Genomic DNA, 19,319 nt, shown 5'->3' on the forward strand with positions numbered 1-19,319 from the left:
AATTAATGCTATAATTATTATGATAGAATTTGTTGGTAGTTGACAGTTAAATCAATCAATTATCTATTAATTTAGTATTTCAAAAATGGAATTGAAATAGAGAACTTTGTGGGATAATTCAACATAATTGTGATGCATATTTTACAGCTTTTTCTAAATTCATTAAACTTTTACCTTTTAATTCTTTATAAATGAGTTTTAATGAAAATCATTCATAAATGAGTTTCAAGTGTTTTATTCTTTCTTTTTCATATATAATTTATTTTTTAATAATTATCGAAAAATTAATCTTAGTTTTTGGTTACAAAATGAAACTGGTCAATATAGTGGAACTGAGAATAATAGTGTTAAGGCATTATGAGGTGGAATTAGATATATAAGCATCAAATTTTCTAAGAGAAGTTTGGAAAACCTATTGGCATTTTTTCTTTTTGCAGGTAAACTTCAAACTTGTCCTGAATTAAGCATAGACCCACTTCAAATGTTAATTACATATGAGACACAATATATTATAAAGATTTAAAAAAAAAAATTAATTAAATTAAATTTAAAAATAAATAAATAGACTTTTGCTGACAAGGGCTTCATGATATCAAAACTCAAAACTGGAATATCTGTACTTTTACAGATAACATCTCCTTTAGACTGTCATATAAATTGATTGATATTTCATCCTAATTCCTCCACATCAGAATCAGGATCTCCATTTACGATATCAGGAAACGAATCCATGGACGAGTCATAGTCCAAATCAAATACAGATGACTTACCTTTATCAGAAGATGATGCTCCAGCAACTTTTCCACCTACGTTAGTTAATCCATCTTGCTTATCTGTCAAGAAATCCTCAGTTGATGCTACTTCATGTTCCTTGTTATCTAAACCACCATCTGGCACAGTTCTCTTGGTTCCCAACATGGGGCCTTCAAGATCATCAGTGACATGTTCCTGAAACTGCCCAATGGATTCTTGAAATTGCTGTGACTCAACCACTACTTCATCCTCATTGCTTCTCATCCCCATAACTAGTTGCTCCTTGCTTCCCTCTAAAATTTTGGTGCCAGATGAACCAGCCATAGATAGATTTCCTGTCCAGGTTTCAAAAGGAATGTCCTTCGTTTTCTTACTAGGGCTGAGCGCTGAGGCCTCACCGATATTGTCATTACCTACCCATTTGTGATACAAGTCATCGTCATCATCTGAATCAGGAGGACCCTGAGTGTTGTGCTTCTGACCACCTGAGTATACATTTTCTGGGAATCTGTTGTTAACTTTATCCAAGGAGTTATAAGTTGAAGCAGGAAAACGTTCCATTGGAAGGCCCCTAGGATGTATAAGCACCTCCAAGGTTAAAAGAGCATGGGCACAAAACGCAGCAAGCTTTGTTCCAGCTTGTTGTTTTCCTGCAGAAACTAATTACATAAAGTCAAACTAAGTACAAGAAAAACTGATATAAAGTAGTAAAACTAAGGAGATGGATCAAACTATTATACTCATAAATGTATATCATCATCACATGTCTGAAACTACTTGTTTTGCTTGTAAGGTTATTCTTATCTTGTAGAAATGTTGCTATATAACGCCATTGTTTTGGACACGATGATGAAAAGAACAGAGTTTTAAAATGTTAATTTCCAAAAAGCATTACCTCTACGGAAAAGCTCAAAGGCCCGGGCCAAATATGGGGGACGTCCACGGGACGGGGAAAGAAGAGATGCCAAAAGTGCACGCAATGCTGAAAGCTGCAAATCTGCCAAAGTGACGGTTGGACCACTGGGAGAGGAAGTACCCTTCCCCTCATTGTCCCACCCCTCTTTACAACAATCGGTTGCTAAGGAAATCAAAAGAAAATCCACAGCCGGTCGCCAGGACTCTGATCTCAAACCACCACCCTGTCAATTTTAAAAGAGTTCTTTTACTAAATTCGTTTTACAGGTCAGAAACATGAAGCTAAATGCTAGGTCCTTGACAAGGAATTGGATCACAATTTTCAAGTGAGGACTTAATCTAAATTCTCACATCCCCACATAAAGCGTAGACCAAGCAAAAACAAAGGCTGGCTAACAATTTCCAGTTTCAGTTTTGTATTTTGTTAAGCTGGAAAACATTTTCACCTATTATTTCACACTTTTAAGGTGCAGATATTTGCACTTGAGAATGAGTACTAAATTATCTAGTTCCGCCATTTGTAAATAGTGATACACAATAAATTTGAAATAGTCCATCATTCTTGTATTAAGAAACAATTAAAAAGAAAAGAAAATTTTTCACTTAACCTTGTAAGCAGTATACATACCACAGTTAGAAGAACTTCTATTGCCTCAACTGCAGCTATCTTCAGAGCTATCGGAGATTGTTGGCGGTTTTTCAGTGCTTCCACTTCAAAACCAATTTTGTCATTTTGCTGCTCAAAAGATCCAGTGAAACTGTGCTTCCTTTTCCTATGACTAGATTGCATCACTGCTAAAGAAGCAGCTTTCGGATTTGGAATAGAAGCTGTGAAGCCATTGTCATCACCAACCGGATTCAAATCAACAGATGCATTGTCGACTACTTCCTGTCCGAGGTATAGTGCCATTCCTGATCAGAATACGAAAAAATTAGTAACAGCACCAACTCAATAGAACAGCTAGGATAGACAGATTAGCGAGCAAAGCTCAAGATGAAAAGGACAACATATCAGAACCATTCACATAGCACAAGCTAATGCAGATGAAGACACTAGAATATGTAGATTCGAAGATCAACGATGAACAATTGGGCCATTCACATATGGACAAACACATACTTCAACAGAGACCTGAACCTCTTTGTAGAACACGAGACACGAGGAAAACAAAAAATGATAATGATAATATTATGCATCTCCACACAACTGCAAACAAGTGTCTATAATAACAATAACGCTGTTCAAATCCAGTAAGCTGAATAAACACATCATTTAATTTCAACTAATCTGAAAAAGTATAAAGTTCTAGAGAAAACTGCATGGACTACAGATAGTAAATTACTGTTGCAAAATACATAAAGAAATTCTGACATACCAACACCCATAGATACCACCATTGATTTTGTGAGTGAGTAGAGCTTTATCCTTAACTCTGGCAATGCACATCTTTTAAAATACTGTTTGACGAGTCGTACAATATAGGCAGCATGTGGTAATAGTTGACTGCAAAAGTAAAACAAGGAAATAGGCAGAGGGTGAACTTCCAAATTCTTTGAGCAGATTAAGGATCAAAACTGTAAATGAAATTCAATATCCATGGGTTATAATATATTTTTATTGCGACTCACATTCTGCTTAAACAAAAAATGGAAAACAACATAGATGGAAATGATGGGCACAAGCACGAAAAACGAAAGGATGTTTCATAACAGATTTCATTTGTATAAAAGGGAAAATATAGATCTGACTTGAATGTGATGTACAATATAGAAGTAAAGATGAAATAAAATAATAATTTATGAGGTCTTTGGTCACACCACCCAACATCTAAAGCCAAGCCAAATGGCAAGCGATAAGTCCAACATTGCTTGCCATATCAATTAATAAGCCTTAAGTTGGCTAGATTCAACCTGGCCAGAAGAGTTTACTGATGTTAAGTCCAAAGAAGTTTGCCACAAAGAAAGTATCTCAACATTCTTCATACAAGAAAGTTAAAAACATCCTATGTCATACACAGCATTTACCTAGATAAACTCAGCATGATAAATCATTGTTCATAAAATTCCATTGAATTCAATTAGTAATCAGAAAAACAAAATTTAACCTCTGGTGGAAGCAGCATGCAACTAGAAAAATAGAAAAATAAAGCAACTTAGAGAACTATGAATTTATAATAAATTAGGCAACTGATCAAGGAAAATGCTTTTCAGAGTATTATACTAAATAAAACTTGAAATCGGTTTACATGATTACAGACTGGCTTACTGCATGGGAAGAAGGAGAATCACAAGAAACTGTCGATACATGATATTGATTACCTGCGTGTGCCCTCAATGATTGCAGTTAGTAACTCTAAACTGTACAAGTGCAATAGGGGAAGTTCTGAACAAACAAATTCTTGTTGCATTCCAGTCATAAAGGGCAATGAAGCACGTGGAACAGAGCCATCCACCATGATCACCCTATGAACAAGGGCTAATAATGGAACAATAGGAACGGTCACCTATGAGTCAAACCACACAACGTCTTCAAGCAGTGTTAGATTCTACTTAAATTTAAGTATTTCAATACAGAAAAAAGAAATGTTTAGAACGATATAAGTTATCAAAAGTACCTTAAATAAGTTTTTGATTCTGATTTAGCTGAAAATGTTGCAGACAATAATATAAATAATAAACGACCAAATTCTACATCTTTACCTGAACAGGATATGGGCTTGTAAGCATCATACAACAGGATAGTATCAGCAGAGAGATAGTGGATATTGGCAATTGCTTTGTTGCCTTGTCTAAGGCCTCGCCTAACAATGTATGACCTCCTAAGGGAGGTGGGGAATCTTTTCCTGGTGGAACCAATGCTTTAACAGCTTCACTACCTTTAGTTTCTGCAAGATGGGGAAAAAAGAATTTCCTCTGATTACCCTTACACAAGGCTTAAACATCAAGTATCAGGGACATACCAAGATCCCAAAATATAGATGCATTGGATAGATATATCTAAGAGAAAAATATATCAATATTGATTTACATAAATGGTGAGAAATTATAATAAGATCAAAAAGTAATAATTTTCACGTCCAAAAATTCATGCAAGAAATTACATAAGAAATTTGAAACTCAGGTGCCAAAAACGTGAGGTATATTCCAAAAATAACAGCGAAGAAAAACGTCAATGTTTTATGATAAACCTAGCGATAAATTGAATATTGCTTGGTGAAAAGTGAAAATCAATCATTAAGACCAGCACTAGCACAGCCAAACAAGTATTACTATGTACCTTCTTCAAAACCTTGGAAGAAATCATTTAGGTGTACATTTATCAATAACAAGATCTTTTGCATCATCAAGCACCAGCTATCGTCATCTCCTTTTGATTTTGGGAGTAATGCTAGACAATAAGCCAGTTTCTGAATATCAAACATCAAGCAGAAGATGGATTAAATCCAGAAAAGGTTCATGTCTGTCTTCATACACTTATTTAGTCATCTGCCAAACACAAATATACCAAACAAACATTACCTTCATCATATTGACACTGCAGCTTCCTGAAATAAGTTTCGACACAATGGCAGCTTCGGCCTGCGAATAAGATATTTTTGTCATTATATGTCAAATACACTAGCCATCCAAATCTATTGTTTCTGAAAAGCAAGTCCACGTCAAGTAGAAGGATGAATTCTAGGCTCTTTTGTCTCACAAGGCCACAGTAAAACTAAGCTACCCCCAGATGCAATACATCAAGAAAAAATCGACAAGATTTGTTTGATTGAGATTGATTTGATTGAAGTATAATAGTACAAGTCTTATTCCTCTTCTTAAGGATAATAGTACAAATCTTATTCCTTTTCTTGGCAACAATAGTTGAATGTAACATAACCAAAAAATAAGCAACTTACATTGTCATGATAGCGATGAATAGAAGCTGGAAAGTAAGTTAATATGGTACATAACAAATGAACTGCTCCTTCCTGTCCAAAGGAGAATTAATAGGTAAAACTGTGAGATAGTAAACTAGACCACATAAGAAGTACACAGCAAACAGCAATTGCAGAGAAAGCTTCTTCACTTAATTTTGCACAAAAATATAGTCAAAAATATCCAATAACAACGAGATAAACTGTGTACATTGGCAAATATCTCTAAGGATCCCCATTGATTTTGTGATGAGTATAGCTTTATCCTTAACTCTGGCAATGCCCATCTTTTAAATACTGTTTACAAGTCGCCAACTAGGCAGCATGTGGAATAGTTGACTGCAAAAGTAAAACAAGGAAATAGGCAGAGGTGAACTTCCAAATTCTTTGAGCAGATTAAGGATCAAAACTGTAAATGAAATTCAATATCCATGGTTATAATATATTTTTATTGCGACTCCATTCTGCTTAAACAAAAAATTGCTGACAAGGGCTTCATGATATCAAAACTCAAAACTGGAATATCTGTACTTTTACAGATAACATCTCCTTTAGACTGTCATATAAATTGATTGATATTTCACCCTAATTCCTCCACATCAGAATCAGGATCTCCATTTACGATATCAGGAAACGAATCCATGGACGAGTCATCGTCCAAATCAAATACAGATGACTTACCTTTATCAGAAGATGATGCTCCAGCAACGTTTCCACCTACGTTAGTTAATCCATCTTGCTTATCTGTCAAGAAATCCTCAGTTGATGCTACTTCATGTTCCTTGTTATCTAAACCACCATCTGGCACAGTTCTCTTGGTTCCCAACATGGGGCCTTCAAGATCATCAGTGACATGTTCCTGAAACTGCCCAATGGATTCTTGAAATTGCTGTGACTCAACCACTACTTCATCCTCATTGCTTCTCATCCCCATAACTAGTTGCTCCTTGCTTCCCTCTAAAATTTTGGTGCCAGATGAACCAGCCATAGATAGATTTCCTGTCCAGGTTTCAAAAGGAATGTCCTTCGTTTTCTTACTAGGGCTGAGCGCTGAGGCCTCACCGATATTGTCATTACCTACCCATTTGTGATACAAGTCATCGTCATCATCTGAATCAGGAGGACCCTGAGTGTTGTGCTTCTGACCACCTGAGTATACATTTTCTGGGAATCTGTTGTTAACTTTATCCAAGGAGTTATAAGTTGAAGCAGGAAAACGTTCCATTGGAAGGCCCCTAGGATGTATAAGCACCTCCAAGGTTAAAAGAGCATGGGCACAAAACGCAGCAAGCTTTGTTCCAGCTTGTTGTTTTCCTGCAGAAACTAATTACATAAAGTCAAACTAAGTACAAGAAAAACTGATATAAAGTAGTAAAACTAAGGAGATGGATCAAACTATTATACTCATAAATGTATATCATCATCACATGTCTGAAACTACTTGTTTTGCTTGTAAGGTTATTCTTATCTTGTAGAAATGTTGCTATATAACGCCATTGTTTTGGACACGATGATGAAAAGAACAGAGTTTTAAAATGTTAATTTCCAAAAAGCATTACCTCTACGGAAAAGCTCAAAGGCCCGGGCCAAATATGGGGGACGTCCACGGGACGGGGAAAGAAGAGATGCCAAAAGTGCACGCAATGCTGAAAGCTGCAAATCTGCCAAAGTGACGGTTGGACCACTGGGAGAGGAAGTACCCTTCCCCTCATTGTCCCACCCCTCTTTACAACAATCGGTTGCTAAGGAAATCAAAAGAAAATCCACAGCCGGTCGCCAGGACTCTGATCTCAAACCACCACCCTGTCAATTTTAAAAGAGTTCTTTTACTAAATTCGTTTTACAGGTCAGAAACATGAAGCTAAATGCTAGGTCCTTGACAAGGAATTGGATCACAATTTTCAAGTGAGGACTTAATCTAAATTCTCACATCCCCACATAAAGCGTAGACCAAGCAAAAACAAAGGCTGGCTAACAATTTCCAGTTTCAGTTTTGTATTTTGTTAAGCTGGAAAACATTTTCACCTATTATTTCACACTTTTAAGGTGCAGATATTTGCACTTGAGAATGAGTACTAAATTATCTAGTTCCGCCATTTGTAAATAGTGATACACAATAAATTTGAAATAGTCCATCATTCTTGTATTAAGAAACAATTAAAAAGAAAAGAAAATTTTTCACTTAACCTTGTAAGCAGTATACATACCACAGTTAGAAGAACTTCTATTGCCTCAACTGCAGCTATCTTCAGAGCTATCGGAGATTGTTGGCGGTTTTTCAGTGCTTCCACTTCAAAACCAATTTTGTCATTTTGCTGCTCAAAAGATCCAGTGAAACTGTGCTTCCTTTTCCTATGACTAGATTGCATCACTGCTAAAGAAGCAGCTTTCGGATTTGGAATAGAAGCTGTGAAGCCATTGTCATCACCAACCGGATTCAAATCAACAGATGCATTGTCGACTACTTCCTGTCCGAGGTATAGTGCCATTCCTGATCAGAATACGAAAAAATTAGTAACAGCACCAACTCAATAGAACAGCTAGGATAGACAGATTAGCGAGCAAAGCTCAAGATGAAAAGGACAACATATCAGAACCATTCACATAGCACAAGCTAATGCAGATGAAGACACTAGAATATGTAGATTCGAAGATCAACGATGAACAATTGGGCCATTCACATATGGACAAACACATACTTCAACAGAGACCTGAACCTCTTTGTAGAACACGAGACACGAGGAAAACAAAAAATGATAATGATAATATTATGCATCTCCACACAACTGCAAACAAGTGTCTATAATAACAATAACGCTGTTCAAATCCAGTAAGCTGAATAAACACATCATTTAATTTCAACTAATCTGAAAAAGTATAAAGTTCTAGAGAAAACTGCATGGACTACAGATAGTAAATTACTGTTGCAAAATACATAAAGAAATTCTGACATACCAACACCCATAGATACCACCATTGATTTTGTGAGTGAGTAGAGCTTTATCCTTAACTCTGGCAATGCACATCTTTTAAAATACTGTTTGACGAGTCGTACAATATAGGCAGCATGTGGTAATAGTTGACTGCAAAAGTAAAACAAGGAAATAGGCAGAGGGTGAACTTCCAAATTCTTTGAGCAGATTAAGGATCAAAACTGTAAATGAAATTCAATATCCATGGGTTATAATATATTTTTATTGCGACTCACATTCTGCTTAAACAAAAAATGGAAAACAACATAGATGGAAATGATGGGCACAAGCACGAAAAACGAAAGGATGTTTCATAACAGATTTCATTTGTATAAAAGGGAAAATATAGATCTGACTTGAATGTGATGTACAATATAGAAGTAAAGATGAAATAAAATAATAATTTATGAGGTCTTTGGTCACACCACCCAACATCTAAAGCCAAGCCAAATGGCAAGCGATAAGTCCAACATTGCTTGCCATATCAATTAATAAGCCTTAAGTTGGCTAGATTCAACCTGGCCAGAAGAGTTTACTGATGTTAAGTCCAAAGAAGTTTGCCACAAAGAAAGTATCTCAACATTCTTCATACAAGAAAGTTAAAAACATCCTATGTCATACACAGCATTTACCTAGATAAACTCAGCATGATAAATCATTGTTCATAAAATTCCATTGAATTCAATTAGTAATCAGAAAAACAAAATTTAACCTCTGGTGGAAGCAGCATGCAACTAGAAAAATAGAAAAATAAAGCAACTTAGAGAACTATGAATTTATAATAAATTAGGCAACTGATCAAGGAAAATGCTTTTCAGAGTATTATACTAAATAAAACTTGAAATCGGTTTACATGATTACAGACTGGCTTACTGCATGGGAAGAAGGAGAATCACAAGAAACTGTCGATACATGATATTGATTACCTGCGTGTGCCCTCAATGATTGCAGTTAGTAACTCTAAACTGTACAAGTGCAATAGGGGAAGTTCTGAACAAACAAATTCTTGTTGCATTCCAGTCATAAAGGGCAATGAAGCACGTGGAACAGAGCCATCCACCATGATCACCCTATGAACAAGGGCTAATAATGGAACAATAGGAACGGTCACCTATGAGTCAAACCACACAACGTCTTCAAGCAGTGTTAGATTCTACTTAAATTTAAGTATTTCAATATAGAAAAAAGAAATGTTTAGAACGATATAAGTTATCAAAAGTACCTTAAATAAGTTTTTGATTCTGATTTAGCTGAAAATGTTGCAGACAATAATATAAATAATAAACGACCAAATTCTACATCTTTACCTGAACAGGATATGGGCTTGTAAGCATCATACAACAGGATATTATCAGCAGAGAGATAGTGGATATTGGCAATTGCTTTGTTGCCTTGTCTAAGGCCTCGCCTAACAATGTATGACCTCCTAAGGGAGGTGGGGGATCTTTTCCTGGTGGAACCAATGCTCTAACAGCTTCACTACCTTCAGTTTCTGCAAGATGGGAAAAAAAGAATTTCCTCTGATTACCCTTACACAAGGCTTAAACATCAAGTATCAGGGACATACCAAGATCCCAAAATATAGATGCATTGGATGGATATATCTAAGAGAAAAATATATCAATATTGATTTACATAAATGGTGAGAAATTATAATAAGATCAAAAAGTAATAATTTTCACGTCCAAAAATTCATGCAAGAAATTACATAAGAAATTTGAAACTCAGGTGCCAAAAACGTGAGGTATATTCCAAAAATAACAGCGAAGAAAAACGTCAATGTTTTATGATAAACCTAGCGATAAATTGAATATTGCTTGGTGAAAAGTGAAAATCAATCATTAAGACCAGCACTAGCACAGCCAAACAAGTATTACTATGTACCTTCTTCAAAACCTTGGAAGAAATCATTTAGGTGTACATTTATCAATAACAAGATCTTTTGCATCATCAAGCACCAGCTATCGTCATCTCCTTTTGATTTTGGGAGTAATGCTAGACAATAAGCCAGTTTCTGAATATCAAACATCAAGCAGAAGATGGATTAAATCCAGAAAAGGTTCATGTCTGTCTTCATACACTTATTTAGTCATCTGCCAAACACAAATATACCAAACAAACATTACCTTCATCATATTGACACTGCAGCTTCCTGAAATAAGTTTCGACACAATGGCAGCTTCGGCCTGCGAATAAGATATTTTTGTCATTATATGTCAAATACACTAGCCATCCAAATCTATTGTTTCTGAAAAGCAAGTCCACGTCAAGTAGAAGGATGAATTCTAGGCTCTTTTGTCTCACAAGGCCACAGTAAAACTAAGCTACCCCCAGATGCAATACATCAAGAAAAAATCGACAAGATTTGTTTGATTGAGATTGATTTGATTGAAGTATAATAGTACAAGTCTTATTCCTCTTCTTAAGGATAATAGTACAAATCTTATTCCTTTTCTTGGCAACAATAGTTGAATGTAACATAACCAAAAAATAAGCAACTTACATTGTCATGATAGCGATGAATAGAAGCTGGAAAGTAAGTTAATATGGTACATAACAAATGAACTGCTCCTTCCTGTCCAAAGGAGAATTAATAGGTAAAACTGTGAGATAGTAAACTAGACCACATAAGAAGTACACAGCAAACAGCAATTGCAGAGAAAGCTTCTTCACTTAATTTTGCACAAAAATATAGTCAAAAATATCCAATAACAACGAGATAAACTGTGTACATTGGCAAATATCTCTAAGGTAAATAATAGAGACACCGGGAGTAGTGCACCAAATCTATGCACCGAATGACGTGGCAAAATCCTGACCGTCGATTAATTATAACTTAATATTAATCAACGGTCAGGATTTCGTCACGTCATTCGGTGCACTAATCCTGGTGACTGTAGCATTACTCATATCTCTAAACCCTTCAAAACTCTTAATGATACCATATGTCTCCTAACCCAGCCAAATTCAAGAACAAGCATATAGAATAAACTTCCTCTCATATTAATTTGTTATATGATATAAATTTAGTCCTGAACATTTCAAAAAAGTCATATAAAAGATGACTTACAAGCTGGCCTTCAATGACAAAAAAATATAGACCAACTCAAATGTCAAATGACAATTTTCCATAGATTATATTGAAAAATAAAACAGATGAAATTCATGGATTTCATTCAAAAGAATTTCAATAGCTAAAGCAATACATTAAAACAAGTTTATCAAATAGGTTATGGTATTACCCAGACAGCTTCTGAATCATCTTCATTTATCAGCTTCAGAAGGGGTTGAATAAGTTTACTAGCAAGGGAACTCCCATCTCTCTTTGCATTTGGTAATCCATCCAATCTATATTAGGAGTGATAATAAATTCAAAAGTCAAGAACTTGAGATATAAGCAATCAAAACAGACTTACTACAAGAACATATTGAGCATTGCAAACTGTAATTTAAGATAAGTAGTCTTGTGATGTAGTTGCTAAAACAAAGCCCATGGAAAAAGGTATGCACCAATGACATGAAGCTGTCTTTAGCAACACCTATTTCAAGTGAAAAACCAATGAGTAGTATGAGAATACTTTAATTACTCCAGAATCCATATCTACATATTGGCTAAATCTTGGTAACAGAGATTGAGTCTCTGTCCTAATCAGAACAAAAGATTAAGGACTAATGAGATTCAACCTATGTAGTGAAATTTTTCCCTCTCTTATTTCAATTTTTCTTGTTCTGCATTGAAGTTTAAACATCAACAGAAAAAGTTGGACACAAAATGTCATTAAATCATAGCAATTCTGAATTGACTAATTGCCATGTAAGGTAATCTGGTGTAAATACAATCTATTTATGATTCTATAGATTTATTTTTCGTCATGACATCAGAAATTCTTTACAGATTCAGAATGAAAGCATATCTATGTCTGTGTGAAAATGATGCATTGAATGGAACCCAAGAGGATCTAACCTTGAGAATAGATCTGACATTGTGTTAAGAGAAGCCACCTTAACAAACTGAGATTCTGCTGGTGGCTGATTAAAACAAAACAAAAATAAAAAACCATGTTAGGCACTGAAGAAGTTTAGGAGTTGAAATAAAAGTCACTGTGCATTATATTCAAAGAAACACAAAATTCTTTAGAATGAGAAATTTCTCAGAAATAAATTGGTCTTCTTAATTTACTCCAAATATCATATCAAAGTTATTTAATCTTCCATAGTTTTTGATAATCTAATTATTGATCTTAATAATTCATACCTCTTTTTAATGAAATGCAACATCTCTTGTGGTTTCCCACTTATCCTAGATGTTGAACTAGATGGCTTATCCAAACCTAATTCCATAAATTGATGAAAGAGACAGGTTTCTTTTGTTTCTTAGTAAAAAAATAATAATAAAATTTGATAGTTTATATGCCATTGCAAATAACCAGAGATGTAAATTTAATCAAACCACTTCAGGAAAAAAAAAAAAAAAGGCAACATGGTGTAGAACAGATTTGAGAAAAAAAAAAAGGGTAAATAATCAATATTGCAACATTCTGACCTAAAATTTGGCTCAAAGGCCTTCAACACACAAAGGTAATAACATTGTCAAATCCTAAAGCCATTATTATTCCATGCTGTAATACAGTAGTTCCCAGTAGTACTACCTAGAATAATTTATATAAAATGTTATAAAGATAATTAATTGCCATGCAGAAAAACATCTTCCTTGCATACCTGAATGTGTGAGTAAATATTGTTGAACCAAACTGAGAATGATGCCAAGAAACGGTGAACTGCACATTCTTGAAAAGTCACCCCAAGCAAACAGATTCCTGTCCAACATTTATTCGACTGGAACTGAGTCAGATATTCGAACGAATAAGCATTAAACAGAAAATTAGAATCATTAAGAAACTTCATTTATTCATTCACATAACGTGTAATCATACACCCAAGTTGAATATAAACAACGTTAGATTTAAAATTAATTCCACAGGTGTGACTCTCTTTGATAAACAATTCACAAAACAATTAAATGACTATGATTTGCTTCAAGTGCAAACTGAAAATTACAAGCTTAAACCAGTAAGGCATATGTTTCTTTGCATATACATTAAGTAGCCACATTTTTCTTCCTTATTAACCACAATATAATATGAGTTCAAAGTCTCTAACTCTAGTAACAAACGAAAAGATAATTTAAAAGAAAAAGAAAAAGTAAATTCTTATTCTTTTTCCTCCAAACTTTCTTGCACAATCAAACAGGCCATACAATGGTTACAACACCACCCCTAAAAAAAAGATTAAAAATGGAAACAAGATCTTAGGCTGTGTCTCATGATTATCTTTAAAACCTATTTTCTTTTATTCAAATCCAAAAGTAAATAAAAAGCACGCGCATCATCATATAGGAAAACAGAAATCAAATTACAAAACTCACTAACTTTATTATTGAACTAAAAAAGATACAAAAACACCAAAAAAAAAAAAAATCGTTCTTTTAGTACAATTACCAATCCACCTTCATTATTAAAAACATTATTTCATAAACACTATCAAACACCCTTCAGTTCTCCTCCTACGGATGCACTGGCCCAGTAACATTACCGGGCCACACTCTATCGCCCCCAGCTGAACATAAATCTCATTAAACACTTTGCGCAAAGAAGAAAATTTAAGAAAAATGTCCCATCACATTTTACATCAAAATGTCACACTGCGTGTATGTTTCCAAAAATTATCCCGATAATATTTCGACTACCAATCAACCTCGAATGTTACTAATATTACGAAACACTAATAAAAATAAGCAAAGCAATGAACTTTATTTGATATGTACCATGTTGGAGGAAACAAGGCTGAGCACAGCGTGGACCCATTCATCGACGGCAGATTTCCAGCTCTCGGCGAGCTTCTTATCGACCGAGTCATCGAACGATTCCGATAAGAGTTTGTGAGTTCGGAGGAGGGAGATGAGTTTTGTGAGCTCCGAGGGGAGCCGGCCCGGATGATTTTCGTCGGGAAACTGTTCTCTGATGAGAGTTCTGAGCATCCGTGGCTTCAATTTGACATCGTACATGTTCTTCAAGTTGTCTAAAACGGACATTGTTGAAGCGGAGCAAGAGCTGATCAACAAGAACAGTGGTTAGGGTTTTAGGGATTCTGTTGGGGCTTAAACCCTAGAATTAGAATTTTCTTTTTTCTTATTATTTGGGTAGCCCTTATGAGGAGGAGACTGTCGTTTTGCGCTTTCTTCTGTCGTTTCATACTTTTTTTTTTTTTTTCTTTTTTTAAGGAGTACTTTAAAGTTAAAAATTAGCATGGTGAAATCTATTTGACCATCTAAAAATATATTACTTTTAGGGTTAATTTTATTATTAGCATTCTCTACTCTTCTTCATAATAAAATAGAGATAATAAATTTTAAAAATAATAAAAAACAACCCAAAAACTTAAAATGAGATAGTTGCATTAAATCATTATGCTCACATGATATTGTAGTTTCAAAATTATCTATACAAAGACTACATGTATGATGATTTTCCTTTTTAACAATAATTATCACCATAGTTTATAAGAGAAGTGCTAACGATAATCGTGGGTGCGACAATCACTGGCCTCATTTTGCTACATGTTCAAAATAAATTTAGAGTAATGCTATATTTACTCACGATCTTACTAACTATCTTATTATCCTTTGTAAATATAACGCATAGTACGGATACCATACGTATAGTACGGGTACCATATGTAATTTTAACAAAGGTAGTAAAGCGGTTAGTAAGCTCGTGAGTAAACATAACATTATTGATAAATTTAATATATATTTCATTTTATTGAAAATGGACAAATTAATCGAGGAGGACGAGCTATTGCCACTATCACTTTTCTAATTTAGAAATAGCAACATCTATAATGAATGTTGGATGATTTAATTACTCCTAATCAACATTTGATTATATTACAATTATTCTAAAGCTAGAATTGGGGATGGATGCGGCCCGAGGATTCCATTCCTCGAGCATGTCCCTGACTTATAGGTTTGAAAGTTTAAAATCCAGCAAACACATCCCAAAATAAATCAGCGATCGACTGGGAGAGCGGTGACGATACACCAGGGAGAGTAGATTGGGTGATAGGGAAGACGAATCGACAACTGGTAAATTGAGGCATCGCCAGAAAATGGCAGATCAGTGGTGGAAGTCAAACAATTGCGATGGCTTTTTTGGGCGAGATAACTATGGATCTTTGTGAACGATGGTAAAGGAGCTTGGGAGAAAGTAGATCGGTGGCTGAGGAGGCCTATCGATGTTGGAGAAGGTGCGATTAACGCTGGGAAATGGAAGAAAAATTGTTGGAGGACAAAACATTGCACGGCAGGGGGAAATAAAGCGTCTCGGGCCCGGAGAAAGTTAGACGGTGGTTTTTGACAGCAAGGGAAGGTTGAAGATCGCCAGAAAAGGGGAGGTCATCACTGATTTGCATTTGGCCAAAGGGTGTGTTTGCTAGATTTCAAACCTTCAGAAACTGATGCATATTAATCAGGGGTGTATTTACTAGATTTTAAACTTGAAACAGCTGAAAGGGTAACCCGACCCAGAGAAGGCCCCGGGTCCCTGTCCAACTAGTTAAATCGGTCGAGCTGGTCTAGGTTTTAAAACCACTAGCAGGACTTGTTAGATATAACATTAGTAACTTGTTAGATATGTAGTGAGATTTATATGTATAAAATTAGATATTACAATTTAGGAAATATTATTGTCTAAAGTCAGATATTACACTTATGAGATACAATTTTTTGTGTCTCGTCAAGACTCCATCATTATAATACATATAAAGTTCCTTTTCCTTCTTCCAAATAATTTGGTTAGTTTGATTATTGATTAATCTTCAACTATTCAAATTAATATAAGATTAATAAGATTTATTAAATATTAATAAGATTACATAGAAAATATATTATTTTAATTTTTTTAAATGAAATGATATTATGGTTATTTTAATGATATATATATATATTAGACGGGTCGGGGCGCATCCAAACTTCGTCCTTAGGCCGTTCTTAGGACTGAGGAATTTTCTAAGGCTCAACCTTGTCCCGATCCCCAACTCTTCCGGGGATTCCCCGTCCATTCAGAGCAGGGTGGGGCAGGTCCTGCCTGAGTGGGTCGAATGCCCATCTCTAGCTAGAATCCTCACATTAACCAAACTTTCGATCAGGATTAATTTGATATTATCTCTCTTAATCCTTATACGTTAAGCAAGATTCTTTTATATATATATATAAGGCGTTTTGTCCAAACTATATGGATCTTGCAATACATAATGACCCTTGGGATTTAAATAAAAAAGAATATATATATATATATATATATAACGCTCTTCACCAGCTCAGTGATTACAAATTTGGACTTGACCTATCAATTATTGGATTAATAAAATGAATGATTACAAATTTGTATGAAAATTTCATTATCAAGATTAAAAAATTATTTCCCAATCTATATTGTAGCAATATCATATGTGACAACTTGGGTAACATTTCCCGCCATCCTTATAATATGCTTTGCAAAATGATTAAGACTAAGGATAAGATTACCCAATCACCCAGCATATTGCATAAATCACAATTTATTGAGTCAAAAAAACACAACACCAAGGTTTGATGTAATAACACATTCTCCCCATCACTAGTGACCATTAATAACTTGTTAAACTTATACCATTATGTGTTAATGAATATTTACCAAATTATCATCTCGCTGTTCATTATATGTAACACCCCACTGAGTACGTGGCCATTGTTTATGGTATGGCCTAAAGGGTTATGGAATTGCTCCTAAATAAGTTTGTATATTGTTCATGTTGTTTGGTTGGCCCTTGGTTGAGTTATGTTTTGGGTTTGGTTGAGTGTTTACCCTGTAATTGACCAAGACTTGGCAGATTTTGGAGTGCAGCCTCGCTGGGGCGAGGAAGAATCTTCGCCGCGGCAATGTTGCTTATGTTTGGCGGTGTCATCCTGGAATTGTTCGCCGGGTGACAGAAATTTCTTTCGCGGCGACGAGACGGCAGAAAATTTTCTTGAGGTTTCTAGAGAATTCTCCATAGGGGTAAAATGACCTTTCTACCCCTAATTAGCAGGAAAAGTGAAGAGTAAAATGCAAGGAAATTTCACGGAGATAGTGTAAAATGGGAGTTTTGTAAGAATTAAAGGATAAGGTGGAATTTTCAAGAAGATAAGGGCAAAGGAAAGAGTGTATATTATATGAGTAATAAGGGTTTAGTTCTCTAAACCCCTTCATTTCACCCATTTCACCGCTCTTCATCCCTCATTTTCTCTCAATTCCTCACTCAATCTTCTAGGGATTTTTGAGAGTTTTGAGTTGGAATTTGACAAAGAATTGATCCTAAGCCAGAAGAGGTAAGAATCCCTACTCTAGATATGAGTTTTATTTATGTGAGGGTTAAGTTCTTACTAAGTTTTGCTTAGGAGATAAGGAAAGCTAAGGTCCAACGAGTAGAGAGTTTTTGAAGACTACTCAAGTATGAGGTAAGTAACCACTCAAGCTAAAGTTTAAGAAATCCTTGAATGGAAATTTCTTTATGCATGTATAATGATCTTATAGAGAAATTGAGTACAGATATATGTTTGTTTGTTGAGAATTGAGTTGAGATGAGTATTCTTGTTGTGTTGTTGATATATTTCCTTCATGGAAGTGTTGATGTGTGATGAGTTTGAGATAAAGTTGGAGGAGATTGTAGATATTTTGGGATGTTCTTCTATGATAGGAACAATGTCCATAGAAGGAAGTTTCCTCCCATTTTGGATGGTTAAAAGAGAAGTAGTTGTAGTTAGAGAAGAGTTTTTGTATGCACATGAGTTATTTGATGAAATGCCTAGAGAAGTTAGTATGAATAGTGAACCTTATCTTGCTACATGCATATTGGCATTTCATAAGTGCATTAATGATCATAACCCATCCAGATGCATTAGTTTGCATTGAGAAAGACTTGAGAAAGAGTAGAGCTTTTGAGTATAAGCTACCCTATGAGTAATAGCGTGAGAAAGAGTAGAAAACTTTGTGAATAGACTACTCTAAGATAAGCTATACTATGATACTAGCTTGAGAAAGATTATTTTGAGCGAGAGTAGAGATCTTTGTGAATAAACTATTCTAAGAGTAAAGAAGATAATAGAGTAGGTTGTGCGATGGGGAACCTGTGAGTGAGGTAAAGTCACAAGAGTGGGTACTTTATGATCCCTAGCCGTGCCTCCGTAAGATAGGGTCGTGACTGTCACAAAGAGTGGACATGAGTTTCCAGCCGTGCCTCCGATAGATGGGACCGTGACATTCAGAGAGAGGAATACACTCACGTGGCCAAGGGTTCCGAATCCATGCATAACCAAGTCCGATCGGTAGAGAATGAGTAGAATTCACAAAGAGTGGGTTGGTGCTTTGTGACTCCACCCACCGTGCCTGCGTAAGATGAGGCCGTGACATGCAAGTGAGGAGAATGAGCAAACTGAAAAGAATAAAGAGAGACAATGAGTGGGTTACGAAGAGTGGGATGAGTACCCAGCCGTGACTCCGGTAAGATGAGGCCGTGACCTACACAAAAGTTAACAAAAGAGTTATGGAAAGGAGACAGAAAGAGATCAGTAGAAGTCACGTAGAGTGGGAGAATCCTGGCCGTGCTCCGGTAAGATGGGCCGTGACATTCAAAGAGCGAGTTAGTAGAATGAATTATGAGAATGAGAATGAGATAATAGAGAAAATTA

General features: G+C 35.3%; 2 protein-coding genes across 4 annotated transcripts; both read right to left on the reverse strand.

Annotated features, from left to right (window-relative positions):
• Nucleotides 1-473: 473 nt before the first annotated feature.
• LOC116141382 (proline-, glutamic acid- and leucine-rich protein 1-like) lies at nt 474-5,631 on the reverse strand. The gene is made up of 9 exons (XM_031426893.1): nt 5,565-5,631; nt 5,188-5,247; nt 4,946-5,075; nt 4,369-4,553; nt 3,988-4,172; nt 3,045-3,172; nt 2,297-2,580; nt 1,649-1,892; nt 474-1,403 (listed from the first exon to the last, which is right to left on the reverse strand). Exons 2-9 carry the CDS (start codon nt 5,194-5,196, stop codon nt 670-672), a joined length of 1,899 nt encoding a protein of 632 aa, XP_031282753.1. The 5' UTR covers nt 5,197-5,247; nt 5,565-5,631; the 3' UTR covers nt 474-669.
• A 438-nt stretch (nt 5,632-6,069) lies between these two features.
• On the reverse strand, nt 6,070-14,715 carry LOC116141329 (proline-, glutamic acid- and leucine-rich protein 1). Of its 3 annotated transcripts, none has more exons than XM_031426849.1 (13): nt 14,379-14,715; nt 13,274-13,390; nt 12,519-12,583; nt 11,797-11,902; nt 11,058-11,129; nt 10,681-10,740; nt 10,439-10,568; nt 9,862-10,046; nt 9,481-9,665; nt 8,538-8,665; nt 7,790-8,073; nt 7,142-7,385; nt 6,070-6,896 (listed from the first exon to the last, which is right to left on the reverse strand). In XM_031426849.1, the coding sequence occupies exons 1-13, from the start codon at nt 14,643-14,645 to the stop codon at nt 6,163-6,165; spliced, it is 2,577 nt and encodes an 858-aa protein (XP_031282709.1). In that variant the 5' UTR covers nt 14,646-14,715; the 3' UTR covers nt 6,070-6,162. The 3 variants fall into 3 exon arrangements, with proteins under 3 accessions (XP_031282709.1, XP_031282708.1, XP_031282710.1); XM_031426848.1 differs by having other exon boundaries at nt 6,070-6,905; XM_031426850.1 differs by having other exon boundaries at nt 6,070-6,905; nt 13,274-13,371; nt 14,379-14,543.
• Between the last annotated feature and the right edge of the window lie 4,604 nt (nt 14,716-19,319).

Source organism: Pistacia vera, unplaced genomic scaffold, assembly GCF_008641045.1.
Source record: "Pistacia vera cultivar Batoury unplaced genomic scaffold, PisVer_v2 Contig398, whole genome shotgun sequence".
NCBI lineage: Eukaryota > Viridiplantae > Streptophyta > Magnoliopsida > Sapindales > Anacardiaceae > Pistacia > Pistacia vera.